Below are 27,773 nucleotides of genomic sequence, written 5' to 3' on the forward strand. Positions count from 1 at the left end.
ACGAGCCCAAATTAATTAAGACCGCCAGTTCCAGGCCTGGTTAAAGTAAGAGAGAACCCACGGTTCGGACAAATAACTTTGATGTCGACAAACCAAGCACCAGACTGGCGGCACGTGGAGCGTACAACCCCAAGCTTTGGCTCGTTCCCGTCCGTCGGGCCCCGCTTTCGTGCATCGTGGTGGGTCTCTCGCGCACGTTTCTTATTGCGCAGCCGTGGATCCCGCCGGTTGCCTTTAGTCTGCCCTTATAGGTTCTAATCTCCTGTTCTCTGTTCTAATAAGATGCGGCACGTTGAACTCCCAAATTCACCCCTCACAGACATTCACAATGGGCAAATTCCACGCCCGGTTGTATAAGACCGACCGTGCGCGGGATTTCGACCACGAGCAGGTAGGGAAGGAACATTAGGTTGTTGTGCAATGCGGGGCTAATTCGTGGATAGGATCGATATGTGCGCATGCGACAGATCTATGAGACTATCGACCGGCAGGGCTTTCAATGGATTGTCGTGCTGGTTGCTGGTCTGGGTTTCTTTCTCGATGGATACACGGTGAGTCGATAGCCGCCCGATAAGCTTGAAAAGCGTGCCTGGGAAATATCATGAACAAGTACTAATAACGCATGCAGTTATTTGCCAGTAACATGGCCCTTCCAATGATTTCATATGTTTACTGGAGAGACGATACATCCTCATTACGCCTTACATGTATCAACATCGCAACACTCGCAGGCACCTTACTTGGACAAGTGGCATTCGGTTTCTTGGCTGATAAAAATGGACGAAAGAAAATGTACGGAGTTGAGCTGGTACTGTTGATTACCGCGACACTGGGCGTGGTGATGTCTTCAACGGGGGTGGATGGGAGCATGAATGTCTTTGGATGGTTGATTTGGTGGAGAATCTGCGTTGGAATTGGAGTTGGCGCAGACTACCCACTGAGTGCAGTCATCACGTCGGAGTAAGTTTGTCAGGGAAATAATGCCTGAAGGAAAACAAACTTGGTCAGAGCTGACTCCGGATCCCAGATTTGCCCCGACGAAGCATCGAGCCCGCATGATGGCCAGTGTCTTCTTCATGCAACCGCTCGGACAAATCGCCGGTAATATCGTCTCAGTCATTGTGATCGCAGTTGCTCGCCAGAACAGTACCCCGGACGAAGACCTATCTCGAACCGTGGACATCATGTGGCGCTGGGTGCTTGGGATTGGTGTCGTACCTGGTGCGATCGCTACTCTTTTCCGTTTCGCTATCCCCGAGAGTCCTCGGTACCTGGTTGATATCGAAGACGATCCTGTCACTGCTGAATTTGATGCAAGCACATTGTTCAGCGAGAGCCCCGGAATGTCTGAGTTATCAAGCTGGGGTAACAACGCCGTGTGCAGTGCAGGGGGTGGGATTCAACTACCACCTATCTCCTCCATCGCCAGCAATTCAATCATCGACGATGACGACGATGAGTTTACCCGCCTACCGCCAGCTACACTCAACTCGCATTGGAGATTGGCGAAGACCGATATCTATCGGTATTTTTGGACAGAAGGAAACTGGCGCAGTTTGGCCGGCTGCTCTCTTGCGTGGCTTTTGCTTGACTTTGGATTTTATGGAATTGGCCTCTCTAGTCCTCAATCCTTGGCCAAGACATGGGGAACCATTCATCTCTCTTCTGCGGCACCAAGCTGGAAAACTGACGATCGACCAAATGCCAATGTCTTCCAGATGTTTATGGACACCTCTGTTCACGGATTGGTCGTTCTGAATGTGGGCAGCTTTGTCGGTGGTATCTTGCTTATTATCTTTGCGCATAAGCTGGATCGTGTGGCGCTACAGAAATACATGTTCCTGGCGCTGGCGGCTCTGTTTATTGCCCTGGGAACTATGTTTGTCTGCCTTTACACCGGACCCCAGGCAGTTGTGACGCTATACATAATTGGTCAGATCTTTTTCAACTTCGGTGAGTGGCTCCAATTTGCGAATATGTATTCGGAAGTTGTTTGAACTTGTGCTAATAATTCCCAGGTCCCAATGCAACAACATATATGATCCCAGCCGAGATTTTCCCCACGCGCTATCGCGCCACCTGTCACGGTCTCAGCGCTGGAGCCGGCAAACTCGGTTCTATCCTTGTTCAGATTTTCTCGGCGTACTATCATTTCGGAACCGGTCCAGGTAATGAATCAACACGGAGACACGGGATCGTTCTGATTGTCTTCAGCGCCTGCATGGTTCTCGGCGCAGCAGTGACGCATTTCTGGATTCCTCCGATCCAGCAGAAGCGCAATGGCAAAAGCAAAATATGGGGTGGGCAACCCGAGACCCTCGAGAGCATGGCTCTTGGGCGAATGGGCCGAAGGAGTCGGGATGCCGATTTCCGGAAACGCACAACTCGGCATCGGGCGCTTTCAATGAGTGCTTGAATGTCTGTCACTCACTTTCTTGTACATTCTATCATAATTCTTGTATTTATTTTTCTCGCTTTGCTGAGTCTCTGCGAACACCCATGGATAAACCTCATGATACCCATTACAATGATCAGGTTCTTTGTTTATGCTTTCACACTATACTACGTGCCAAATGCCAGCATTTCAACATTTATCTCGAAGCAAGTTGCCCATAGCCTCCTTGTCAAGGTAAAGTGCAATATCCATGCCATCGTCGCCTATCCCACTGTCCATGATCTGAGCACATCCATCCAGCTTCGGCATGATAGCATGCGCATATCGGGGTTGACACCCACCCACAAAGTCAATATTATACAATCCTAACCTCAACCAAGATGTAACTATTGTATGCTCCGTGCCCATGAAAGCTTGCCACAACCGTTGTGGCGAAGCCTCAAAAGCCGCATCATGTAGAATTGCCCCCATGGCATCTGGAGTGAATTTTTTCATCGTCTCTCGAATTTGACTAGCTTTGCTACCCAGCGTCGTCTGACAGACCGAGGAACCGGATGCTCCGACGTGGGTTATAAATAGCGGGGACCCAATAAATGTATCAGGAAGAGCGGGTGACACACGAGCTCGTGCCCCAAGAGTCAGATTGAGGTAAACCTGTCGGGATGAATTTTCGTATCCGCGAGCGCGAGTGATGCACGCCCACAGGTAAGCAAGGAGAGCGTCGAGGCGGGAGATGTCAGCCCGAGTGCCCGAGTCAGCAAGAGCAAGAGCCTTGATACGGGCTAGATCCGAGCCTGTGAAATGCAGTTGTGTGTAGCTGGCCGGGCGGGAAAAGTCCCACGTGGTCCAAGGTGCTGGCTCTGAGGGAGATACTTGCATACGCTTGAGTTGTTCGGGAGGGGGCTTTGAATGCTCTGTCGTGGAGACGCAAACGCTCGGATAACCTTCGTCTGATGTGTCCCACCAGCTGAAGCGATGTAATGGCAAGCTACGTGCTGTGTGTGTCAGAGCTTGATTGCGATTGGGGCTGTCGATATCGCCACCAGCAAGGCTGTCCAGTAATTCGGGATTGAAGATGGGCTCGTCGATTGCCGACGGTTTGCAATTATTCCCAAAGCTTTCTTGGCTGTTTGCCGACCAAAGTTTCATGAAAATCATGAGAGTTTGCGCATCTGCTAGACAGTGTGCTAACTTCACGCCGATGGCGTATCCTCCTCCGAGAAGAGTGACCTGGACTTGCATTCCAGGACGACCAGCATAGTCATGCAGGTTGGACAAAGCCAATGGATTTGACGAGACAAACAAGGTCTCGTCAAAGCCATCGCCATTCCAGCTTCCGGGTCGAGAGCCAGCGGTCGAAGAAGCACGCTCCTTGGCGGTAGGTGCGACCTCTTGGGCTCGAATGGGCCTTTCGATAACCGTCCACTCCACGCCGGGATCGGCATCGGTGCCATACTTGAGAATTGGGCGATTGAATCGCTCAGTGTGGCCTCCTTCGCCGACAGGAGACCATTGCAATTGCCCAGACCATTGAGGGAATGTGGACAATGTGGTGATTAATGAGGAGCGAAGATGGTCGATCAAGCTTGGCGGGTCCACATTTGTGTCGAAGATCCAAATGGCACCTGTCGGGGTGAATCTCACAACAGTTGCATCGAGGATCGACAGAGGCGTTGATGTCGGCGGCGGTCGCTCGGTGGGAAACAATCTGGTAGACTCAATGGTAGCCATGTTTTAGTTGTGAAATTTCGACAATGATGGCCATCTTGAGAATTTTCGGTGCTTTTGTCCTATCCCCCCGATGACTCACAGTGCGTCAAGCGCCGTCAATGTGAGCAACGCCAACTCAAGCAGTACACAATCAAAAGCCGATACAAATCTAAATGCCATACAGTGTCTTCATCGATGCTGTGGAGCAATCCCCAGACCGTCGATCTTCTCGCTTTCCGGACATCGCGACTCGAAACCGAGTCCACCAAGTTGCTCAAGTTGCCCTTTGGTGGCTTCAAAATCATCATGAAGAATGAATTGAGGGAATTGTTTGGAAGTAAATCTCTCTTGCTAACAAACATAGTAGTTTTGAGCGAGGTGCTTGTGTTGGGAAGGAATGCGACCGGTGAAAGGGTCACCTCCTAGCCAGCCACTTCCAAACTCGAGCACACAAGCGAGCATGGGAAATCTCCAGTACTGGCTAAAGCCCCAGACAATTATTGAACGAAATCAGACCTAAAGATTGTGGGCAATGTGCACTATATCCGTGACATTGTGTCTCGAAACCAACTCCAAGCGCTTGTGTTGACTACAACACCGCAGATCCGTTTGTTGCCAAGCAAACGCGCAGCGGTGATTGTGCCCATGATGCCGCTCGCCGGGCCATACTTCATTACTGCAATGGAGTGTCAACGAATAACATCTGGGACAGTGTCTCAGAGGAGCGATCCCCATGGACATTAGCCTCTTCAACTGCCTTTCTAAACTGCGCGACAGTGTCCTCGGAGAGCCCCACAAACATGCTATCCACGTTTTCTTTCAGCCTATCAATCTTTGTTGTGCCCGGAATTGGGAAAATGTCGCTGCCTTGAGCAAGCAGCCATGCCAGCGTCAACTGCGATGGATGGACATTTCTGCGTGTCGCCAACTCACAGATTCGATCGACAAGTTGAAGGTTTTTGGGAAAGTTCTCGGCTGAAAAGCGAGGAAGTGTCTTGCGGAAGTCGCCGTCCTCGAAGTCCTCCACGGAGCGCAAGGCACCGCTCATCATACCACGTCCGAGGGGTGAGTAGGCGACCAGAGCGACCCCGAGGTCCCTACAGGTTTCCAATATGTTGTATTCTGGGCTCTCGACTTCCAATGAAAACGGCGAGTACTCCATCTGCACAGCCGAAATGGGATGGATAGCATGTGCTCTGCGTAAAGATGCCGCACTGCATTCACTGAGACCAATATACTTTATCTTGCCGGCGCTTTTGAGTTGGATCATGGCACCGACTGTCTCTTCGACCGGAGTCTTTCCGTCCAGTCGATGGCAGTAGTAAAGGTCGATATACGAAGTGCCTAGCCTGGAGAGTGACGCATCGCATGCCCGCAAGGCATACTCGGGTGAAGAGTTTCGTGAAGTTGTGCCGTCAGGAAGTGTGCGAAGAGAAAACTTCGTGGCCAAGAAGATCTCCTGACGCTTCTCGGGATTTCTCGCAAACCATTCGCACACTAGCTCCTCATTGCCGCTATATACATCAGCTGCGCGGGGCCCAGTCAGCTTCATGCTGCAATTTTTCCAGTTGCTAACTTGCCTGTATCCCAGAACCTCTCCCCAAGCTCATAGGCCCGATCGAGAACGCTGAGGCCATCTTCGAACGGTAGGGTATTCCCATAATAGCTACTCAGGCCCATGAGACCGAACCCGATTCGGGTGACCTCTGGGCCGCCATTTCCTAGAGGGCGTGTTGGTGGCCGGGACATGGTGATAAAAGCCAGTTTTATGATCTTGAAAACTCTGGCGTTGATATGATTTCGTGCGATCCCCCCGAAATGATCTATTCGGCGCTTTTTTGAATTGTTGATCAAGTCAATGTACTCCGATGATCCCGAGCACCTGCGGAATCGGGCACCTAAACGAGAATACTTACCTCCAGCTCTTGGCCCCGCGGGCCCGCCCTGGGCCCACCCCTCGGCTCCTCACCCGAGCAGATCGATGAAGGGGCATCTCGGGTCTCGGATTCTTCGGTTTTTCGGATTCTGCTAGCCACAGACAATCACTTTCTGTTCCCCTAGGCTCTCCGCCCTTTGACCAAACAGGGCTGGAATTCAACACGGTGGATTTGATAGGTCAATTGCATACCAGTGTGCAGATCCATGGGAAAATCATCTTTCCATTGTCCAATCACTTTAGGTCGCTTTCAGTTCTCACTCCACCCAATTATAGATCTAGCGACACACATACATACAATCCTGCACCCAAATAGGTCAATGACTGGAGAATGAGTCCTTTCCGCACAATGCCTTTGAAACTCCTAATGCGCATACTGTTGGGAGAAATGAAGCTTTCCAAGATCATGCAAGCAAGCTTGCAATCGGTTAAATAGATCTAGCAAACAGAGGCTGTCAAGCTGAAATTATGCTCAACACCAACCAGTCTCGTTGCTCTATCATTTGAATTTTCCATCGGACAACACAAAAATTCCGTCATCTTCGGCAGCCCGCCCACCGCTTCTTACTTCGTGATGACAGTCTACGAGGAAAAGGGTCTACAGACCACCGCCCCGCTCAATGTCTCTCTGGAGCCCTTCAACGTCAGTGAGGACGACACAAAGCCCCTTTCGTGGGATGGCGACCACGACCCTGAGAACCCTTACAACTGGCCCGTCGCGCGAAAATGGGCGTTGACATGCCTCGCCGCTTTCGCGACATTTTTGTCTATGATGAATGGAACCATCATCACGGTCGCACATTTCGAGATCTCTGAAGTCTTCAGCGTGACCGAGACCTCGTTTCCGAACTCATATTGGCCGGTGACAACGTGGGCAAGCGGTGGAGCTTGCTCTGCTTTGTTCATCCTCCCTCTGGCAGAAGAATTCGGAACTCGCCCCGTCTTTCTGTCGACATACCTCCTTTTTCTATGCTTCCTCGTGCCCCAGGCCGTCGCTCAAAATTTTGCTACACTGGTTGTCACTCGCTTCTTTGCCGGCGGCTGCGTTGCGATTCTGGCCAACACGGCTGCCGGGGTTGTCGGCAACATTTGGAGCACAGACTGGGCAAGATCTGTTCCAATTAGCTTATACATCTTGGGCTATATGGCAGGTAGCAGCATGGGCCCGGTAATGGGTGCTGCAGTATTTGAACACTTGGGATGGAGGTGGGTCGGCTATATCCAGCTCATTTGGTTTGGGGCCCTGTTCCCAATATACTACTTCTTCATGTATGAGTCCCGCGGTTCGGCTATTCTTGCGCGGCGAGTGCATACCACCAACAAACAAAAGGAGATGGAACACGTCGAATTCAAGAATGAAAGAACGAGCTCGGCCACGAAAGTGCGCGAGTTTCTTCACATTTCGACAAGGCCTATCGTCCTGTTTTCCACAGAGCCAGTGTTATTCGTCTCGACGGTGTGGTCTGCATTCACAGTGGGAACACTGTTTCTGTTCACTCAATCAGTTGAGCAAGTTTTCATGGATCTCTATGATTGGAATGTTTCTCAGACTGGTTACGTTCAGTGCTCGGTCGTTATTGGGGAGTGTTTAGGATGGGGCCTGAACTTCATTTCTCGAAAGCTTTATTTCAGCTCTGCCTCGCGAAGCACTGAAGTCCCAGGAACCCCAATTCCGGAGGCAAGGCTCTATATGGCCGTTCTAGGGGGTGTCCTTGGGATCTCAGGGGGCATGTTCACCTACGCCTGGACTTCTTATCCGGATATCCCTTGGATTGCACCCGCGCTGAGTTTGGCATTGGTCGGAGCTGGCAGTGTCCTAGTTGTGACAGGTGTGTCAGACTATGTGGTTGATGCGTACAGCGATTACGCTGGAAGCGCAATGGGTGCTGTCGCAGGTGGTGAGAACATTTTCTCTGCTTTCTTGCCACTGGCTACCATGAGCATGTACAGGGAACTCGGACTTCAGTGGGCGAGCACCCTGCTGGCTCTCATATCCTTGGTGCTATCTCTTGTACCAACTTTGATGTTCTTCTGGGGAAAAGAAATTCGTGCGCGCAGTCCCTTCATGAATCGCATGAAGGCTGAGCCCAACAAAAAATATGAGGTGGTATAGATTGACCTCAGGACTAGTTTTACATACAGTATTAGGCGCAGAATGGCATGTTAAATCGACAAAGTCTAGTTTGTCTCCCCGAGAAGATCATCCCAAAAAAATGCAATCCATTCATTGTGCAATACTCTGGATTTGTAGTATATCAAGGCACATCCTAGCTGTTTCTTTTAACACGGGAAAAGGCGAAGGAGAAGTATGATCTTGGGAGTGCTTTGGAGTTGCACCATAGTCATCGGGTGATTCATAGGACAAAAAGAATCAAACTTGAGAGTGGATAGATGGAAAACCAGAAGATCGAAATTCCTCTCAACACAAGTGGCTAAAAAGGAAAACTGAAATCCTTCGAGGCCACCAACCGCGCGCCCTGGTGCCTCCACCTGGCAGGGCTGGGGCAAGTACCAGACACAATAAGCATCGGAACGCGGTGCCAAGATAGGTCGGGCGGTCTAAGAGCCCTGAAAAAGGCATAAACATGATTCTATTTGCACCCCACCTTCGAGGTCTTAACGGCACGAGGGTCCACATAAGTTCGGTAGTACCCTCGGCTAGATCGGGTTCCAAACCCGAGCGGACCTCCAGGTCGTAATTGGCTAGGCGCTCGGGTGTATAGGTAGCCAGTACCATCACCCGAAGAACCGGTTGATATAAATTGAAATGATACTCTGGCCGTTCAACTAAATCAGAAAGTCTTGTTCTCGTCAAATTATTCATCACATTGCGACCAGTCACCGTAAATCAGCACCACACGACTTCTTCACGACAACGCTTCCTTTTCAAAATTCATTATGGCATCCTTTTCAAACAGCCTAAAAGACCCAAGTCTTTTTATCCAAAAATCTTACATTGATGGCCAATGGGTCTCGTCAAAGTCCAACAAGACTTTAAACGTTTACGACCCAGCCAACGAGGCGCTCATTGGAACATGCCCTGAATCAAACACAGACGACATCAATGCCGCTATTCAAGCCGCAGCTGCCGCTTTCCCCACATGGAGATCTCAATCAGGCCGTCAGCGCGGACGCATTCTTCGTCGCTTCTATGAGCTCGTGGTCGAGAACAAAGAAGACATTGGCAAAATCATCACAGCTGAAAACGGCAAAGCCAAGGGTGATGCCGAGGGAGAGGCACTCTTCTCAGCTGGATTCTTTGAATGGTTCTCGGAAGAGGCACCCCGCATCTATGGCGACGTCATTCCTCACAGCAACCCCTCTAGTCGCACACAGGTTTTGAAGGAGCCTGTTGGTGTATGTGGACTGATCACACCATGGAACTTCCCCATGGCTATGGGGGCACGCAAGGTGGCTGCTGCTTTGGCTGCAGGCTGCACTGTGGTGATGAAGTCCGACGGTTTGACTCCATTCTCTTCAAACGCCCTGGCTGTACTTGGAGAGCGCGCTGGTGTTCCCAAGGGTGTTTTCAACGTCATCACAGCGCTTGATAACACCCCATCTCTTGGATCGACACTTTGCGAGTCTGATATCGTGAAGAAGATTTCCTTCACCGGGTCGACGCGCGTCGGCAAGCTCCTCATGAAGCAATCGAGCAACACTCTCAAGAAGCTCAGTCTCGAACTTGGTGGAAACGCTCCTTTCATTGTGTTTGATGATGCCGATATCGAGACGGCTGTTACTAGTGCCGTGATTAGCAAGTTCAAGGTTACCGGCCAGACTTGTGTTTGCGCAAACCGATTCTTCGTTCAGGATGGTATCTATGAGAAGTTCAGCAAGCGTCTAGTTGAGGAGATGAAGAAAAGCCAAGTTGGCAATGGCCAAGATGCCGCCTCAACACATGGTCCGCTGACAAATGGCGTTTCCAAGACACAGGAGCACATCCAGGATGCCGTTAGCAAAAATGCCACCGTCCTCCTCGGTGGCAAGACACTACCATCAATGGGCAAGAACTTCCATGAGCTCACCATCTTGGGTGATGTGAATGATTCCATGCAAGTTACAACCGAAGAGACATTCGGACCTGTCGCAGCGCTGTCTCGATTCTCCAGCGAGGATGAGGTTGTCCGCCGTGCCAACAATTGTGAGGTCGGTCTGGCATCTTACCTGATGACAAGTGATTTGAGCCGAGCGAACCGTGTGTCGGAGCGTCTGGAATTCGGCATGGTCGCTATCAACACCGGCGTGATCTCCGACTGGGCTGCACCGTGAGTGAATCAACTTTCCCACCTAATCCCGAATATGGCGTACTAACATTTAGCAGTTTCGGAGGTGTCAAGCACTCTGGTATGGGACGAGAGGGCAGTAAGTATGGTGTCGAAGACTACATGAATATCAAGATGGTCGTGACCGGGGGTATCAACACCGCGTATTCGTCCAATTTGTAAATATCCCCGCTTGGCTCTTTCTGTCAGGATGGACACGAGGCGATACGGTGGAAATTGAGCAGCCTGTGCTGAATGACATGAATGTTTTTCAAATAGAGAATCGACCAAGAAAGTTGTTCTGTAACGACGAAGGAATGTATGATTATAGACCCAAGGGCGCAACCTCTTCCACTTGTGAATTTGAGCGCTCGAATGAAACAAAATAAGATAGAAAAACAGAAACAAAGGAGAGAAGTAACCAGCGGTTCAAGTCATGCAAGTTGACCAAGAGAAAAACGGTAAGGATAATTACTCCGTACTGGGTACTCCGTATGAAGTACGGAGTATGGAGTAGGAAGTCCTGAAGGTCTGTTGGGGCGTTAGGGCTTCTCACGCTGGAAGCAATTCAACCCCCGTTTGCTCCAAAAGGAGGAAAGGCTTACTCCTTCCCAGCTTGTTCGGAGACTAGAGAGAAGCAAAGCGGAATGGAAGCCCTATCATCTGTGATGGGCCGGAAAGGCAGTAATCTTGGCAATTAGGGGTGTTTTCGCAGTGTTCGGCTTCTATCGTCGTACTCGTATCGATGCCCCTTAAAAACGCTCGGACCCCTCGGGAGGGTTCCGAGGCAATGCAGTCCCTCGACGAATTCCTCGCGTATTGGCCCATCTTGTGTCAATGTTTACTTGTACCTGGAATGATCCTTGAAGTATGGTAGAATATTCTGAATTCCCCAGGTTATTCCCCTGGGACTCTCCACGTCCTCTGACTTCCTGTGTCGCAACGGATTCGTCCTATTGTGAACCCGACAAGCAAACGGGCGAGAATGGGCCGCGAAAGACAAACACCTCAAACACGAATTTGACTCCACAGCTTTGGGGAACTTTCGGACTTTGTCGATGAGAAAAATAAATGACCGAGTGACTGCCACTGACTATGGAATCTTGGTGGCAGCGGAACCCATCGAAGCCTTGATATAGCCTTAAATTTCGCCAAATTCAGAAGTGACTTCGAGTGCCTTGAAAGCCCCCAGAAATGAACCATGGGACTGTTTTCCTTTTCCTGGCTTCGCTGTCCCCCAATTTGTGGGGGAAGCGAAACTCCACGAAACGCCACGAGACCCCGCGGGGCCACGACCCGAGGTGGCCGTCGGTCACCTCGCCTATTTCCACACCCCGCAAGATTATCCCCATTCAAGCTTTCCCATCCCCCATAAGTCCCTACGCCAAGCGGTCTGATTGTTTCTGAGTACATGCATCCTCATGGCGACACAGACGCAAGCTGAGCCATATAAGCCCAAACGGACGTCAAACGCGTGAGATCCCCAATGCCATGCGAAAGATAAGAATATCCTCTAAGGCCTTCAAACCCCAGATGCATTGCTTGTCGACAAAGTAAGATCAAATGCTCTGGTACGGAGCCATGTACCAACTGTCGCCGGCGAGGCATCGAATGCCAGATTGCAGATGCCAGTAAGATCATGGTGGATGAGAGGTTGGTGACATCCGCTCCGAGGCTTGGGGCTCTGTGATAACCGTCTATATTCCCAGATACCTGCAAAAATTGATTGCACAGGCAAAAGTCCATGACCAAGATCCACAAGATCACCAGCAACCTTCTCCTGCAAGAAAACGCTCGGCCGATGTGGCTTTTGGCCCTCGCTCGGAAGCCGACACGAGCCATGCTAGTAAGGATTATAGAACTCGCAACATATGGGATCTTACTGAAGAAACAGTTCCAGTGAGCGCAGTGCCTCACCAAGACGAACTACCTCCTTACCAGCCAGTTGACCAAGGGCGCTGCGTTTGGGCCAACCCATTCACACTGCCGTCGAGAACAGTCAATGGTCTTTACAAAGGCAAGAGTGGCTGGAGTATGTATCAATTGCTATGGAAATCGTGAAAATGGCCACTGGATACTAACCTAGTTTAATAGTCTGGCTTGCGCCGACGTCACTGTGGTCTCTGACTACTCGACTATCATTGATGCTAGCTGAGAACTTACACCCGGAGATTCCATACCGATTTCCGAGCTCTCTAAACAAGGAGATATATCCAATGCGCTGGAGGCCTGCCCCCATTGAAGACCCTCCTGACATAAGTGGACTGCCTTCGGCCGATGATGCACTATATCAGTTCAACACCGTGAAACACCATCTCGATCAGCATTATCGATTCTTCGATGAAGAGTCTTTTACACGCCACCTAGATGAGTTTTACGCGGGTAATTCACTTCAAAAGGCTACTGAAAACCGACTCTGGTTTGTGCACTTTCTGCTTGTCCTCGCCTTTGGCAATGCGTTTCTCCTCCGCTCTCGGAGCACCAAAGACCCGCCGGGGTCTAGATTCTTCTTGCGGGCTATGTCCCTTCTGCCCGATTATGCAAATCTGTGGACCGATGGTCTGCTAGCTGTTGAAGTTCTGGCTCTCGCTGGGCTCTATCTTTATTGCATTGACCATCGGGAGTCGGCGCACGTATATGTAAGGCATTCTCTTCCGCTCCACTACTTCCCTACTAGGTCTTGATTCTGACTTATTCCAGATTGGCCAGGCTATTAGAATTGCCCAGCTCGATGGCTTACACACTGAGCTTCCTGAACATGAGCTCGGAGTCGAAACTGTGTCCCGCTGCCGAAATTTATGGTGGACGCTCTATGTGATGGATCGACATGTCTCATCCTCACTAGGTCTGCCTATGACTACCCAAGACAGTGATATTACGACAACCCTCAACCCCGCCCCCGCCGGCTCGCGCCCAGATGCCACTCTCAGTCTACATGTGAAGTTGTCCTATCTATTTTCTTCCATATTAACATGTAAGTTGTCTCTTTGCTATGCCTATGGGGTACATATTGACATTCTATTCTCACAAGCCATCTATAAAAACGAGAAAACCGAGCTAGGCATTTTCCTTGAAAAGACTCGAACTATTCTACAGACGATGACCATATATGCACGGGAGATAGAGAACATGGTTCATCCAAAGTCTACGACCTCCGTGGAGACCATGCCAAAGGGCACACGATACATCACATTGTTGTATCACCAGGTACGAGCTCCAAGATCTGCATTCATGTTTACGACTAAATACTTGCCTTAGTGCGTCCTTGTAGCCACCCGACCACTGCTCTTGTCAGTTCTCAAGGAACGATTAGAAAGACTTGGAGACATAGGACATCGAGAAGATGACTGGCGGAGCTTTTTAGCACCAACAAAAGCTTTGATATCAACTGGAATCAAGTCAGCGATTCAAACTCTCCAAATTCTGACCGATGAAGACAGCCTTCTTGGTAAGAATCTTCTCATCTAGCGTTCAGAAGGACACATATTAATCCCAGATCAATTCGCAGAGGTTTTTCTCCCGTTCGAAATGGAAGTCACATACGGGGCTGCTTTACACTTGATCATGGCAACTACTTTATTCCCGCATTCCACAGCAGGCTATGAGTATAGTGAACAAGCGCATTCAGTCTTTGACGAGATGATTTTCAAGGGCAACAAACTAGCTACTGCTCGCAAAACAGAGCTCTCACATCTAGAGGAGCTTTTCCGTGACCTGGCAATGCGAATCGAATCACACGGCCTGCAAACATTGACTCTCACCACACCAGAGCACCTCCAATCCTCCGAAGACCCGATAAGTCCTCTCCCCGTTCACGCAGAACACTCGGGTGAAAGCCTCAAGTATCAGGGAACGGATGCACGAGCACGCGATGACACTGGATATCTACCCTCTAGTCCTCATATGTCAAACAATGTGGAGCTACTGGATGGAATGGGAATCTCCTCCTATGAGTTTCTGTCTATCATTGAACAGATCGGCGGAGCAGAGAGTAGTATCTTGGATCCGGGGCCCTCATGGGAACACGGTCTTTGACACCTTTTACTCACTGAACCAGGATTCTATGCTACCAATGGTGGAGTTTTGAAGAATTTGCAGGGAATCCTTTTCAAAGATGAGTTATTTCTAGCTATCGTCGTTCCGATTTATGATGCCAATTCGAGTCTATACCTACCTCTAATCAAACATTCCAATTATCAAGAAAGACCTCGGGAAGCCGCAAGCAGTCATTCACATTGAACGGCTTTTAAATAACACGACACTTGGATATGAATGATCCTACAATGGGATCGGTTATTCTATAGTTTGACAGGCATGCTTCGCAATGCCTTAACTACTTGCTGTGCCCCGTCCTCTCCAGAGCAGAGCGCACCCTCCATGTATCCTTTCCACTCAGTACTGTACTCAGTGCCGACAAAATGCAGATTCCCCACAGGCCGTCCGTAGATCGATGCAAACTTGGTGAGATGGCCAAGGGAGTGTACAGGCGCGAGGGCACCTCTGCTGAACTCTTCATGTTGCCAGATCTGCTCGAATACCTCAATTGGTCGGAAAACTTCAGGGTTATTCTTAAAGACTTTCGACAGTTGCTTCAGCCCAGCTGCGCGACGTTCATGAGGAGGAAGCTTGCTCCATTCTCGCCCAGGCAAGCCATTAACAAAGCATGTCAATGAATAATGACCCTTTTCGTCGACACTGGTGTCTCGACCAAGCGTGATTGGACCTGCGTAGCTTGCGAAGTATCCGTTGAATCCTTCATCGCGCCACCACGGTGTGTCATAACACACAATAAGCTTGTTGTAGTCACCTAGTACCGTGCCATTCGTCACTTCCTGGACGTCTGGTGGCAAAGGGGGACTGATGTCAAACTCCTTGTACATAGTGCTGGGAACTGACAAAATGCACTTTTTGGCTTGGAATACCTCGTGATTTCGTGTGACCACGACGGTATGCGAGCCGTGATCTTTGATTGAATGTACTGGAGATGCGAGATGTATGTTCTCGATGCCCACCAGCTTGGCAATCTCATGAGCAACAGACTGTGCCCCTAGCATTTTCCATCAGCATTGGTTACGCTTCAATCCAATAAATGCTACAACTCACCATCTTGGAATCTCAGATATTGACCACCAGTCGAGTCGTCGGCTCGGATCGCAAGGAACCCTTTATTCCGGCGGCAGTAATCAATGAACCATGCAGCGGACTCTTCAGTAGACTCCAAGCCATGCATGACTTGTGACCACATGTTGACCATCTTCGCGATTTTTGGAAGCGCACCAAGGGCGCGAACGTGCTGATCCAGGGTCATATTATCAATCTCGGTGGATGGAAGGCCCGGTTTCAAGGATTCTGCTTGGAAGTGGTCGCGGATCATTTCTAGATTCTTCTTTTCCTCTGGAGTAAACTAAAACTATGTCAACGCGGCGGGCAAAGAGACATCAAGCTTCATACTCACTTCTGGTGTCACCCCGAAAGGGAACTCGAAGCGATCGGTCTCACTTTCTTGCATGATAGCAGTTCCTTCCAGACGCTGCTTGACGACCTTGAGTCCAAACTGCTGCACATAAGACCACACACGTGGTTGGAGGGTGTCATTGATCCAAGCTCCGCCGAGCTCTGCGAAGCCGCGTCCTGAAGCCAAGGGTGCACTCCAGATCTTTCCCCCGACACGGTCACGCGCCTCAACAACTGCAACCGAAAGCCCAGCTTTCTTGGCTGAATATGCAGCCTGAAGACCACTGAATCCAGCTCCGACCACAATCACGTCGAGCATTTTGAATGATGATGAATCCGGTGAGGGTATGATAATGTGCTAGCTGCAAATCAATACTGATCGAATTTCGCTCACTCTTAGGCACAAACAAAAGAAAATTAAATTCCAATGTTTTGGAAAATTCTACAGTGCGGAGGCCCCGATTTGACATTTAAAGTCAGACAACCCCTCCTGTGCATCTGTCATACACTTTTGGCAGGCCCACCCGGTTTTGCGGGGGAACTCGCCTGCAGCGGCCAAACCCGCCAATTCCGATCGGCTTCGAACCCGAAGGTGCCGAGGAACACTATACTTAATTGGGAAGGTCGGCGCAACGGGATGGTCTTCTTGGAAGATACAAGCATTGATATGGACCAGACTCCAGGAATTGAGCGTATGTCGATTTTACGATTGGGTGCCGCTACTGAATTTCATCTTTGAAAATGGCCCCCCTTCCGTAGGTTGGACCTACTATTCGGTGAGATTGGACCATCCTGCGCAGCTTGATGTTCTTATCACGTACTGCCAGACGATCTCGGTATTTTGTTTTCAAAGGCTAAATTTGCATCCTCCAGTGATGATCCCGGCATTATGATATTATTAGAACAAATGGGCTATTGGCCCACAGCCATGTATACCGTGGATGACTTGTTGTTCGCACAAATTTTCGCAAAGGCTATATTTCTTGAATCTTGTTTGTACAACAAATTTCACCTCTGAATTATCATACAGAGTTAGAGTTGTCAGCGCAGGAGAAAGCAGCCGAGCCCCCACTTTTGCTGTAAGCGTCGATGATACCCATTACAGACCCATACGTTCCGGCCACCATCAAGAATGTTCCCAGGACAATCAAAGCAACACTCCAAACACCAGCAGCTACCCAACCAACAGTCCTTTTCCGATCATCGGTTTTTCGCCAATTATCGTAAAGCCACATAGCCCCCATCGGTTGCATGCACATGACGGGACCAAGCAATGCGCCGATAAGAGAAACCAAGGCATCAAAAGCTGGGATTGTGCTAGCAATAATCCATGCAATGACTGTTATGCCAAAGGTGCAGCTGAGCCAACTGATCCAGTGTGTTGGCGTATTGCTGGTGAGGTGCCGAGAGCCTCGCAGTGCGTGAACGAATATGAATTTGGCTGGGATCTAGGACAGACGGTGATTAGCATCAGATCGTGGCTCGTTTTTTTCGCTGTACTCACATGGGTTACGATCGTCATTGAAACAAATAATCCGGGTATGGCAAATGCATAGCTGATGATCTTGATGGTGCCGCCGGCTGATCCAAGAGCAGGAGAAGACACATAAGTGCCGCAATAGTAGTAAATGACACATCCGATCACCGCATAAATAGCTGTTACGCCCGCTTGGCAGGTTAACATGGCTGAGGTATACTGGCGAGGGTCACGCATCTCAGACACAATTGAGAAGAACCCTTCATGCTCGGAATTAGCTGATATACCGAGAGTTTACAGAAGACCAATTGCCCCAGGTGTTGGATATTTATAACAAGGCGAGCTTGACGTACCAGGTGTTCCGGAAAATGCAAATAGCAGGTTTGAGGCTGCTGCGATTCCTTGAGCAAATGTAGGGTTGCCTACTACTTTCCAATCAGGTATCCAAGGGCCATCTGTCTTTGGTGCACTGGACGGTCGATCCTCCAACCCAACTGCGACGGTGACTATGATGACTTTACGGTGTTAGAATTGCTGGGCTTTGACGAATTGCTCGGAATACATACTAGCAGCAAGAATACAGGGCAATCCAATCCATGCAAGCCACGTGATACGACCCAAGGTTCGGATGCTGCTCATCGCACATCCGAGAATCGCGGCAACCGCGGCAAACACGGCGGTACAGGTAGCATGCGAAGAAACCGCATTCAAGCCAATTGAAAGACTGAGGATTGCAGAGGCACTGTTGAAAACGTAGTCTATAGCTCGTAAGTCAACCCAACTAATACTTTCTTAGTGCAAATTTTGGTTGAATATACATACAGAGACAAAACCCAGTTGCCAGAAATGCTCGACCTGGTAACCCGAGGATGATGGCTCCAGCATCATCAATGCTATACACCTCACGATGCCGAAGCTTGAATGTGCCGATGACATATCCTGACCAGGTAGTGATCACAGCCATTGCAACCAAGCAGATAATGCCAGGTACCATACCGAGGACATCCAGTGCAGATGGAATTGCAAGCACACCTAGGCCAATCTGGGTTTTCATCATCAAGATGACGGTTCCTGTGAATCCGACCTGAATGCCAATTAGTTCAAAAAGCCAATTGTTCGGAATATAGAAGATCGCGCGCACATTGCGATAATTGGGACCATCTTCTCTCAGCTCTCCGAAGACATCGTCATGGTTGAGATCAATTTGAGAGGGCACAGTGGTAAGGTCTCCCTTAGTATCTTCCATTTTGGATGGATCCATGTTTAAGTCCACAAAAGAAGAAAATTTGCTGCGTAACCCCAACCGAGTACTCCGACCTTTTATATGAGGCTTAGCTGCAAGATATTGACTTGGCGAACCCAATTGGTTTCTCCAGAATTTTCGGAAACCTGGGGTCCCCCGCATTCTCAACGAAACCCGCGCTGTGGGGAGCCGGAGAAACATGCTCGGATTAATCCCGAGTGACATCTCGCCTCCCGAGGCGGCATCCGAGATTGACCCACACTGAGGAATCCTATAGTGAATTAGTTAATGTCATCTCGGATGAGATATTGCGGTCTTCCATTGGCCAAATTTACCGATGGACATGATGTTGGGGATCTTGTCCGCTTCGGTAATACGAAGTCTCATTGAAGGGGCATTCGTGCGGATTCTCCAAGGACTAAAGGGGGGCGGGAACCACTATGAATGGAAGTATACAGTGCCCAGGTGATGAAAAGTCGGGGAGAGAGCGTGACCAAGGACCGAATTCGAGTTGGTGCTTATACTTTGGTGAAGTTAACCGATTGTTCATTGGCATTCATATTCTGAAGCTCACGGGTGGAACCCGAGATCCGTCCCTGCAACAAGAACCTTGAAGTTTCTGGTAACGTGAAAAAACTTATGGAAAATCCTATTCGGGTAGTGATCTATCTTGAAGCATGACACCTCTGCAATGCTACATTGTACTCTGCCCTTTCTCAGTTACAAGGTGTAATTAACTCTACAAACTGAAATTCTCGAAAGAACCTTGGAGCATTTTGGAAAAGCTTCAAAAAACAAAAACATACAACAGTGAGGATTCGCTGGTGGTCACCCACCCAACTACTAACTCACCGGCGTGTGGCTTAAGTACGGCTGAGCGGACGGGAAGCCCTGTTCTCCACACCCTGTGGTCGTATGTGATGGTTTTGGGAGTTGATAAGATTATGTCGTCTCCAAATTGATACTGAGTTTGGGCTGGGAAAGGTTCGCTGAAGACTGTTCATTGAAATACATCTTGTATACACTAACTAATCTTCCTCACTTGATGGAATTTCTCGCTTTTACCAAAAAGATCCGACATGAGAAATTCTGTTTCCGGCTTGTCTCTAGTCCACCTCCTGAATCTCGGTCATCATTGATTCAATAAACAATTTCTGCTTATCGAGGAAGTTCTGGATCTCTGGAATATTGAAGCGCTTCTTCGAAATTCCGCCCTCTCGCACCTTCTTCAGCTGATGACAGATGCGCTCTTCCAAGATCTCGAGTCGATACTCGGTGTATTGGGTATACAGCTCGGATATTTCACTGATGCCACGCACTCCAACTAGAACAGTCTCGTCCTTCACCAAAGGCGATTTTGGACGGAAGCAAGTGACCATGCTGATACGCTCGCGTCCACCCAGCGCCTTCAAGGCCTGATGCTCGATATACCGCCCTTGCATCACAACGGCGGTTCCCTTCAAACAAAACACATGTTAGCCAGAAAATTAAGCTGATTAAGGTAATTGAGGAAAATCCACTCACCATAGCAGGTCCGCGAACTTTCATTATCTCTCCACTGGGTGTTCTCAACGCAGTTTCTCCGCCGACCATTCCAGTGCAGTCGGAAAGCATTGTCACACACACAAATGGGAAGCTGTCGTAGTGCCAGGAAACAGCAGGCAGCTCATCATCGGTCATAATGGGTATGGTTTGATCCACGTTTTCATTCTCGTCACGAATCGAGATGTTGATGTTGGCGATCTCGAAGTCAATAGAAGGGACCAGATCAATCCCGGCCACTTCAGAGATTCTTGCCAGTACTTCCGGGGATTTCCACGCGTCGTAGGTGAAAGGAGCACGCCTGAGAAATTTATATCAGTTAATTTGCTCTGTGCGAACAGCGATGTGTTTCGAAGATTACTTACGCTGCGCCCATACCCCGAACCATGTTCTTGTTGAAAGTAGAGGAATATTGGCATTCCGCAAGCACCTTCTCGTCAAAAATCTCAGCCCTGATCTGCGCAATGGCATCCTGGGTAAAGAGAGGGAACGGTTCGGTTGCTGCGTTGGGTGAAATGCCATGTCCCTTGAGTCCAATCTGCTCCATGGTGTAAATTGACTTTGGAGGCTGGAAATTCAAGTGCTTGGCAGGATCAAAGACATCTTTCTTCGCAACCTTTGCTCCCTGAATCAAGGACTGGGGCAGTTGATTCGTGGGTCGTGTGGCCTTTTTGGTCTTTGGGCCAATCACAACTGGAGGTTCAACATCAATGAAGCTTGCTGAAGGTGCCATTTTTGTTGTTTGCTGGTGAAATTAGATGCGATCTAATAGCTGGAAGTCCTCATGTCATTACGAACTTTAGGGATACTTATATTACAGAAAGTCCGGTTCTCCACACTCCATTTCCCCATACTCCGGGTGACTTATTGTGCTGGTTGAAAATTTTCCAAAACCGTCAGCCGACGCCATGCCCCCCCGAATGCTTAGCGCGGCTTCCTCGAATAGGTTCACGAACGGAAAGGGGTTGCATCACCAAATTAGGGGCCGGGTCCACTCTTCTCTCGGGCTCGTCCCGATCTTGGATAAACTTGAGGTAAATTACACACTGCTTCAGCTTTTTGTCGATGGTTTGACGCTTGACTGTCTAATCGGTACCCGAGGTCGGCCTCGGGTGAGAACCCGAGAGTTGTCGGCGATATTATTTGAATTATGATCCGAGCCGATAGGCAATAACAAGTATGAATTCTTTTCAAGGCTGATGCTTCTCGGGTTTTCCAAGGTGGTTTCCCGAGGTTAGCAAAAAGTGCTGTTGAGTGAGTGCATGCAAGCCCAGAGGCTGCGCAGCTGTGTATATAATTGAGGACTCTCCTGAATGCAGATTACCATCCATTGAAATATTTCCAGTTCACATCTCCGGCTTTGGAAACTTTTCACTTCTATACAAAATGACTTCCTTCGATTTGAGCGATGTTGCAGCGGCTCTTCGCGCAGCACGAGCTGACGCGACACCCATCGATCCTCCGACAAAGACTTGGCCCAGTCTCGATGCCGATGGCGGTTTCAAAGTTCAAGAGATCAACTCCGAATATGCTGTCAAGAATGGGGACCGCTTGGTTGGTTATAAACTCGGAAACATTGCGAAAGTGATGCAAGCCGCCTTCGGTCTTGACCACCCTGATTATGGATTTTTGCACGCTAGCTCTTTCATCTATGAAGGAACTTCAATCCCACGAGCCAACTTTATCAAACCATTTGTTGAATTGGAGCCTGCTTTCGTCCTCCGAAGCAATCTCAAAGGTCCGAACGTCACCGTGGCCGATGTTATCAACGCCATTGACTATGCAATTCCTGCCATTGAAATTATTGACTCCCGCGTCAAGAACTGGGCGATTGACCTTCCGGATACACTGGCGGACAACGGATCCACAGGAGCCATCATCCTTGGTGGTACGCCTCGCAAGCTTACCGATCTCACTCTCAGCAACACCCGAGGATCTTTGAAGTTTAACGGCGAGGAGGTGATGTCAGGAAATACGAAAAACGTGCTTGGAAACCCCTTGTCGGCTGTTGCCTGGCTCGTCAACCGACTGGCTGAATATGATATTGAATTCAAAGCAGGTCAGGTCATCATGCCTGGAAGCTGCTTAGAGGCAGTGCCGATGGAGAAGTCTGGTCATTGGTCCTGCACATTCGAAGGATGGGGCACAATCGAGTTTGAGGTTGTGTAACTAGAGCAGATGTTAAAGAAAATTTCAACACGTATTCTAGGAGACTCGTATAAATTTTTCGTGAGGCAAACATGTGTTCACATTTCTTTCTCTGATTAGGGAAAGAATCTCGTTGGCATGAATGAAGCAATGTGCATAAGAAGTCTTCAGTATAGGTGCGTGGGGATCAAGGAAGCGGGCGACAGAGAGATAGAGAGGCTCAGGAAATTATGTGATTTCAACAATCACAAAACAAGAGTTTGCACGGAGTATAGTCCTCGCCAACCTTTGTTGCTCCAATCCATTTTTGGTTTAGCTTGTGGCCTTAGAATTCAGGCAAAATATAAAATATTTCCCCGCATTCCTTTCTCCGCACTTTCTCCATCGACTTCTGCTTGTGACCGCCGAATCTCTTCCCCCTTAGCTGGCTTCAAGAATGACTACACGGAAGCGCTATACATCAAATCCGTGCGAGTGGTGCAAAGGCAAGTCATGCTTCTTTTCATCCTATGGTTGGATCCCGAAACACTTTTACTAACATCCTTGTTTAGCGCGTCACCGAAAATGTATTGTCTCCTTCATGATAATTTGGGGGAAAAGAGCATTTTTTCTGACTATAATTACCCAAAGGTGATGGCAAGAGGCCATGTGCGACTTGTATCAAATCTCACACGACATGCGAATCCTCCGCATCCAACTTCAAGTTCAAAGACGCTCGCCGCAAGCGCCAAGGCTTCGACTTCTCCCCAATTCAGAAGTGGGTTGATCCTACTCGAACTGGTTGGTGTTGTGTCCCGCCCTCATGACTCAATTGGTAGGTTAATGAATGCGTTTAGGGAAATTGCATTTTGTAAACACAGAGCAAACCTCGGAGCAGCAGGAACAAGGCCAGAGAGAAAGTTTTGACTCTGATTCAGTGCACCAAACATCTACAGACGTGACTCATCCAGACTCAAATGACACCATCTTCAAGCCAACGCCGTCTCCGGTGGTTTCGTCAAGCGGGGACGCACTCGGCAAGCCACACAAGTCCCATACCGACGATGCGAGCGAACTTGGAGACCTAGTTACGTCGCCTGGCCATCCTCTATCCAATACAAAATCCAGCCCACGTCCTGGTATAACTAGCTCTATACATTCCCTATCGCCATATGCATCTTCCTCCAAGGAGTCACATTATCTGACACCCCGACCACATGCATCGTTTCCCCCTGAAAGGAGCCAGTACCCACTCGGTCCTTTGAAAGGCCTTCCTGAGTACAACACTGAAGATGCATATACTAATTTAGAAGAAGCATGCTTGATGCGTCATTTTACCGAGAACCTTTCCTATTGGGTATGTCCACCGTGAACACATTTTACTATGTCATTGTACTAAACCCCCAACCAGTTCGACACGTGTGATCGCGATCGTCACTTCCAGCTAAATGTACCAGAAAGAGCATTATTCTGCCCTGTCTTGCGATTTGCAGTGTACACTGCCTCGGCTGGACATTTGACGCGACTAGCGGCGTATCGAGATGATTCGGATTGCGTTGTCTTCGGGGGGATCAGACTTCATGGACTTACATCTGACTCTGCCGTGCGCTATCACGACACTTGTATCTCTTATCTTATTGAGTTGTCAAACAATCCCAATGAACAATACAACGAGGACGTTCTCACCGCGGCTACTATTCTGAGATTTTATGAGCAGATCGATGGTATGTTGGCATAACTTGATAGCCATTGACAAATCTAATCACAAACCGCAGCACCTTCTTTGGGAATTGACTCCGAAGCATACCTCAACACTGTTCAATTTATCGTTCATACTCAGCATGATGACTCATTCTATGCCTACAATACCATCCATGGGCCTCCCAGGGATCAGGACCTCCAGGTAATTCCCTCTGCGTCGTTGCGACACTCAGCCTGCTTGATTGCGCTGCGGCAAGAAATTTGGGGTGCTTTTCTGAACCAACGTACCTTCCGTCTTCCTTTGTGTCCAGACAACGATTATACAGTCTTTACCTCTGCAGGAGATTTCTCTTGGACGAACCGAATCCTCGTCTGGTGTGCCGATCTTCTGAAATTTTGCTTTGGAGAGGGAAAAGCAATGACTCCCCAAATGCAACTGGAAAGGTGGACTGTTCTCAAATGATTTGAGCAAACCTGGGAAACCAACAAACCATTGGGGTTCAAGCCTCTATATTTCAAAGATGCCGATCCTGCCAATGGAGATTTCTTCCCCGTCATATGGCACAATAATGCATGTCAAGCAGTTGGGGCGCAACATATTGAACTGTCCCGGATTCTACTAGCTGTGTCTAACCCACGATTATCTCGCCTTGGGCTAGCAGCTCGTGCAGCTGCTTTATTATTGGAGGAGGAGCTGAGGGGTATCATTCGGCGTCTTTGCGGTATCGCGCTGTCGAATTCTAATCCAGTTCTGATGGTGGATGCTGCAGTTGGTATTTCTGTATGTGGAGAGTACTTTACTGATGTTGCGGAGCAAAATGCCCTTTTGGAATTTTTGGCTGATCTTGAATATCGCCATGCATGGCCGACGGCCGCCACTTCAGCGACTCTCAAGGAGGCTTGGCGCGACAAATCAACCCCTTGATTGGGACTTCTGTCTAGTCTTCCACGGAAATGCTCTTTGATTTTTTTCAATGTACTATTTGATGTAAATAATGGAAATAATGTTCAACGGAAGAGTGCTGTGCTTTGCCACATTCCCACGTTCAACCCGCAGCTTCTTCCAGGGAATCATCCCTACCATTACTGATCCTGAATAAATACCACTCAACTGAATTTCATAAAGAAAATTGTCAAGTTCTTCGGGGTAATGAGTATAGGTTCTCCCATGGAGGCTACTTCCATCGTTTGAATTGATCACAAATTCGTGATCAACAGTCGTTGCGGCTGAGCCTTGGACCAATGAGCCTCTAAAAACGCGGTTTATGAACGGTTCTACCTGATAAGCAAATGATGCGGTCTTGTGTATCGCAAGCACGAATGCCATTATTGTGGATTTCCGATTTTTTGGTGCAAATTTCCGCATATCCCGATTGAGCCAAAATTTCCGCAGAGCATCCGCTTCATGTGGAGATGTGGGTCGCTCACCTTGCCCAGGTGATCTCTCGACGTCCAGGCCTGACTCACCATTAGTGATGCGCAATTCTCCTTTGTTTCCCTTCAGGCGGAGGTCATTACTGGACGAAAGCTTCCACATCATGACTTGCCTGTGGTGGGGGGAACTTACCCCGGTCCACGACGGATCTGATATTTCCGATATGCGGGATACCTTTCAGGTTGCATTCACCGGCCTGTCATTCAACCTTTATACCTATATCTTGCCTTCCTACCACCCCGCCTGATATTTCTCTATTATAGACCAAAGCTCGAAAAGCACCGGGGCAAACCTTGGAAATCTCGCAAGCATGCTGTCTACTTTGGCCATTGTTGCGACACTGCTCTATTTTGTCGTGACTTGGCTAGTTCTTCCGATTTTTCGTTACTTCTACGATCCCAAAGGCTTCCGAAAATATCAAAATTACTCGATCTTTTCCGGAATCACGGACATTCCCTATTGCTACCTCAGCGCCTGTGGCTTCCGATCAAGAGACCTCACAGAAGCCCACAAAAGTTCAGCCATTCTTCGTATTGGGCCCAATAATCTGTCATTTGGAGACATCCGTGCTATTAAGGATATTTACGGACACGGAACTACCTGTGTCAAAGATTTGAAATATTCACTGGCTGGTGGTCCTCATCCGAATCTGTTCGATGTGGTCAACAAGGCAGATCATAGCGCGAAGCGCAAGCGTCTCTCAGCTGCCTTTGCCATCAAAAACCTAGTTCATTGGGAGTTCAAGGTTGTCCGTACCACAGAGCATCTTTTGAAGGCTTTTGACAAGCTTTGTACGCAACCATTGTTGGCGAACTCTGTCCCAGACCCATCTGACCTGACTGTGAACTTCAACCACTGGATAAACCTGTTCACTATCGAGGCAATCAACAATATTGCCCTTTCCTCGACCCTGGGCCTCCTTGAACAAGGGGATGATATTGTGACTGCACAGCGAATGGACGGCTCAACTTACCAGGCGCACTATCGTAAGGCTCAGAATCAAAGTGCCTTCGCTGCATCTCACTTCGCATGGGACTATGAGAATTCCAAAACTTTCAGTGCTATCTCAAAGGTTTTTCCCAAGTGGCGCCAAATTTGGAAAGATGCAGAGCCATGGAAAGACGTCATTTATAACCAGGCCGTTGCCCGTATGAACCGATACAACAACGGTGAAGAGTTAGATGACTTCTTCATGGCACTGATGGATGATAAAGCCAGTCAGCCGCATAATCTGGAGTGGGGCGAAATTGTCGGCGAAATTGGCGCAATCATCGATGCCGGCGCAGATACCACTGCGATTGCACTGACACAACTAATCCACTTACTGATTCGACACCCGGTTCACCTGGAGACTCTGCGACAGGAAGTTGCTGGCGTTATGGCCGAAGGCGAAGTTATTGCCCCATACGACACAGTGAGACATCTACCATTTCTCCGAGCGTGCCTTGATGAGGCCATGAGAATCATTCCCCCTACCTCGGCAGGTCTTCCACGCCGAACACCACCGGAGGGCGCAATGATTCTCGGTGAATGGATACCAGGTAATACAAGCGTATCTATGACGATTTATGGTGCACACCATGACCCAAAGATTTTTCCAAATCCCGAAGAATTCCAGCCCCATCGCTGGATGGATGCCGAGGAGAGAAAGAGAATGGAACCATATTTCATCCCATTCTCAACAGGTGGAAGGGGCTGCATCGGACGGAACATATCTTATCTAGAGCAAACTATTATGCTGGCATCACTCGTGCACCGGTACGAGTTTGCATTGCCGGGACCTGACTGGGATCTGAAGCGCCATGAGGCGTTCAATCTGTTGATGGGAGATATGCCTATCAAGATTTGGCGAAGAGAAGTGGCTGCCAGTGACTAGTCTGTGAACTCCTTTCATGTTCGTAGTAGTTTTGATCTAATGAAGTTGAATGAAATTTGTTTGAACCCTTTCCAAGGTTGTACTCTTTTCCAATAACCTTGTCCCTGATGTGGTTGAATCCTGTATGATCTCACTTGAGTACTCTTTACTCGAATAGAAGTTGAGAAAGATCCCTGATTTTCAATTTTCAAACAGCATGTACCACTTGAAGTCATATTTTCCGCAATTTGTCGGAGCCCGAGCGTGGGTGCCCGTTTTGTCAGGCCCCCCGCACGTAGATGGCGTAGATTGAGCTAGCTCTCTCTTTTTCCTTCAGGTCTCCCGTTCTAAAATAAATTACATTATCGTACAAGTCTTCTGTCTTCTCGGTAAACCCTCACTGGGGGTGTTCGCATGATTTCCAACAATAAACCCTTCAAGTTGAAAAAAGTCGGTTTGTTCAAACAAGTCCTGCTAGATACCAAAAGCCAATCGCCTTGCGGGGCACAGAGATGACGTTTATGCAATAGCCGAAATGCATGCCAGCATGATGAGGTCGTGCCTAAAAGAGTCATTATCTCCGCAACCCCACGGGGAAGATCCCCCGCCAAGACGCTTAGTCCTTCCGGTGAC

General features: G+C 48.9%; 13 protein-coding genes across 13 annotated transcripts; 8 read left to right on the top strand and 5 right to left on the bottom strand.

Annotated features, from left to right (window-relative positions):
- Nucleotides 1–328: 328 nt before the first annotated feature.
- N7506_010457 (phosphate transporter) lies at nucleotides 329–2,416 on the top strand (the record flags this gene model as incomplete). Its single annotated transcript, XM_056959750.1, has 5 exons — nucleotides 329–391; nucleotides 444–551; nucleotides 629–960; nucleotides 1,028–1,953; nucleotides 2,019–2,416. The coding sequence occupies 5 exons, from the start codon at nucleotides 329–331 to the stop codon at nucleotides 2,414–2,416; spliced, it is 1,827 nt and encodes a 608-aa protein (XP_056809140.1).
- Nucleotides 2,417–2,584: 168 nt separating this feature from the next.
- N7506_010458 (transferase family protein) lies at nucleotides 2,585–4,126 on the bottom strand (the record flags this gene model as incomplete). The annotated part of the gene is made up of 1 exon (XM_056959751.1): nucleotides 2,585–4,126. One exon carries the CDS (start codon nucleotides 4,124–4,126, stop codon nucleotides 2,585–2,587), a length of 1,542 nt encoding a protein of 513 aa, XP_056809141.1.
- A 652-nt stretch (nucleotides 4,127–4,778) lies between these two features.
- N7506_010459 (NADP-dependent oxidoreductase domain-containing protein) lies at nucleotides 4,779–5,854 on the bottom strand (the record flags this gene model as incomplete). The annotated part of the gene is made up of 2 exons (XM_056959752.1): nucleotides 4,779–5,658; nucleotides 5,682–5,854. 2 exons carry the CDS (start codon nucleotides 5,852–5,854, stop codon nucleotides 4,779–4,781), a joined length of 1,053 nt encoding a protein of 350 aa, XP_056809142.1.
- Nucleotides 5,855–6,615: 761 nt separating this feature from the next.
- On the top strand, nucleotides 6,616–8,154 carry N7506_010460 (uncharacterized protein; the record flags this gene model as incomplete). Its single annotated transcript, XM_056959753.1, has 1 exon — nucleotides 6,616–8,154. One exon carries the CDS (start codon nucleotides 6,616–6,618, stop codon nucleotides 8,152–8,154), a length of 1,539 nt encoding a protein of 512 aa, XP_056809143.1.
- Nucleotides 8,155–8,939: 785 nt separating this feature from the next.
- N7506_010461 (NAD-dependent succinate-semialdehyde dehydrogenase) lies at nucleotides 8,940–10,489 on the top strand (the record flags this gene model as incomplete). Its single annotated transcript, XM_056959754.1, has 2 exons — nucleotides 8,940–10,309; nucleotides 10,366–10,489. The coding sequence occupies 2 exons, from the start codon at nucleotides 8,940–8,942 to the stop codon at nucleotides 10,487–10,489; spliced, it is 1,494 nt and encodes a 497-aa protein (XP_056809144.1).
- Nucleotides 10,490–11,945: 1,456 nt separating this feature from the next.
- On the top strand, nucleotides 11,946–13,774 carry N7506_010462 (fungal specific transcription factor domain-containing protein; the record flags this gene model as incomplete). Its single annotated transcript, XM_056959755.1, has 6 exons — nucleotides 11,946–11,959; nucleotides 12,016–12,338; nucleotides 12,401–12,945; nucleotides 13,007–13,280; nucleotides 13,338–13,513; nucleotides 13,565–13,774. The coding sequence occupies 6 exons, from the start codon at nucleotides 11,946–11,948 to the stop codon at nucleotides 13,772–13,774; spliced, it is 1,542 nt and encodes a 513-aa protein (XP_056809145.1).
- A 60-nt stretch (nucleotides 13,775–13,834) lies between these two features.
- On the top strand, nucleotides 13,835–14,341 carry N7506_010463 (uncharacterized protein; the record flags this gene model as incomplete). The annotated part of the gene is made up of 1 exon (XM_056959756.1): nucleotides 13,835–14,341. One exon carries the CDS (start codon nucleotides 13,835–13,837, stop codon nucleotides 14,339–14,341), a length of 507 nt encoding a protein of 168 aa, XP_056809146.1.
- A 263-nt stretch (nucleotides 14,342–14,604) lies between these two features.
- On the bottom strand, nucleotides 14,605–16,079 carry N7506_010464 (flavin monoamine oxidase family protein; the record flags this gene model as incomplete). Its single annotated transcript, XM_056959757.1, has 3 exons — nucleotides 14,605–15,353; nucleotides 15,410–15,710; nucleotides 15,762–16,079. 3 exons carry the CDS (start codon nucleotides 16,077–16,079, stop codon nucleotides 14,605–14,607), a joined length of 1,368 nt encoding a protein of 455 aa, XP_056809147.1.
- Nucleotides 16,080–16,782: 703 nt separating this feature from the next.
- On the bottom strand, nucleotides 16,783–18,498 carry N7506_010465 (uncharacterized protein; the record flags this gene model as incomplete). The annotated part of the gene is made up of 5 exons (XM_056959758.1): nucleotides 16,783–17,208; nucleotides 17,265–17,515; nucleotides 17,591–17,752; nucleotides 17,804–17,995; nucleotides 18,060–18,498. 5 exons carry the CDS (start codon nucleotides 18,496–18,498, stop codon nucleotides 16,783–16,785), a joined length of 1,470 nt encoding a protein of 489 aa, XP_056809148.1.
- A 1,088-nt stretch (nucleotides 18,499–19,586) lies between these two features.
- N7506_010466 (uncharacterized protein) lies at nucleotides 19,587–20,755 on the bottom strand (the record flags this gene model as incomplete). The annotated part of the gene is made up of 3 exons (XM_056959759.1): nucleotides 19,587–19,937; nucleotides 20,005–20,323; nucleotides 20,388–20,755. 3 exons carry the CDS (start codon nucleotides 20,753–20,755, stop codon nucleotides 19,587–19,589), a joined length of 1,038 nt encoding a protein of 345 aa, XP_056809149.1.
- A 653-nt stretch (nucleotides 20,756–21,408) lies between these two features.
- N7506_010467 (2-keto-4-pentenoate hydratase) lies at nucleotides 21,409–22,191 on the top strand (the record flags this gene model as incomplete). The annotated part of the gene is made up of 1 exon (XM_056959760.1): nucleotides 21,409–22,191. The coding sequence occupies one exon, from the start codon at nucleotides 21,409–21,411 to the stop codon at nucleotides 22,189–22,191; it is 783 nt and encodes a 260-aa protein (XP_056809150.1).
- A 612-nt stretch (nucleotides 22,192–22,803) lies between these two features.
- N7506_010468 (uncharacterized protein) lies at nucleotides 22,804–24,313 on the top strand (the record flags this gene model as incomplete). The annotated part of the gene is made up of 4 exons (XM_056959761.1): nucleotides 22,804–22,984; nucleotides 23,031–23,506; nucleotides 23,561–23,873; nucleotides 23,925–24,313. 4 exons carry the CDS (start codon nucleotides 22,804–22,806, stop codon nucleotides 24,311–24,313), a joined length of 1,359 nt encoding a protein of 452 aa, XP_056809151.1.
- Nucleotides 24,314–25,595: 1,282 nt separating this feature from the next.
- Nucleotides 25,596–27,161, top strand: N7506_010469 (cytochrome P450; the record flags this gene model as incomplete). The annotated part of the gene is made up of 1 exon (XM_056959762.1): nucleotides 25,596–27,161. One exon carries the CDS (start codon nucleotides 25,596–25,598, stop codon nucleotides 27,159–27,161), a length of 1,566 nt encoding a protein of 521 aa, XP_056809152.1.
- Between the last annotated feature and the right edge of the window lie 612 nt (nucleotides 27,162–27,773).

This window comes from Penicillium brevicompactum, assembly GCF_028827555.1.
Source record: "Penicillium brevicompactum strain IBT 35665 chromosome Unknown utg000006l_segment0_segment0, whole genome shotgun sequence".
Taxonomy (NCBI): domain Eukaryota; kingdom Fungi; phylum Ascomycota; class Eurotiomycetes; order Eurotiales; family Aspergillaceae; genus Penicillium; species Penicillium brevicompactum.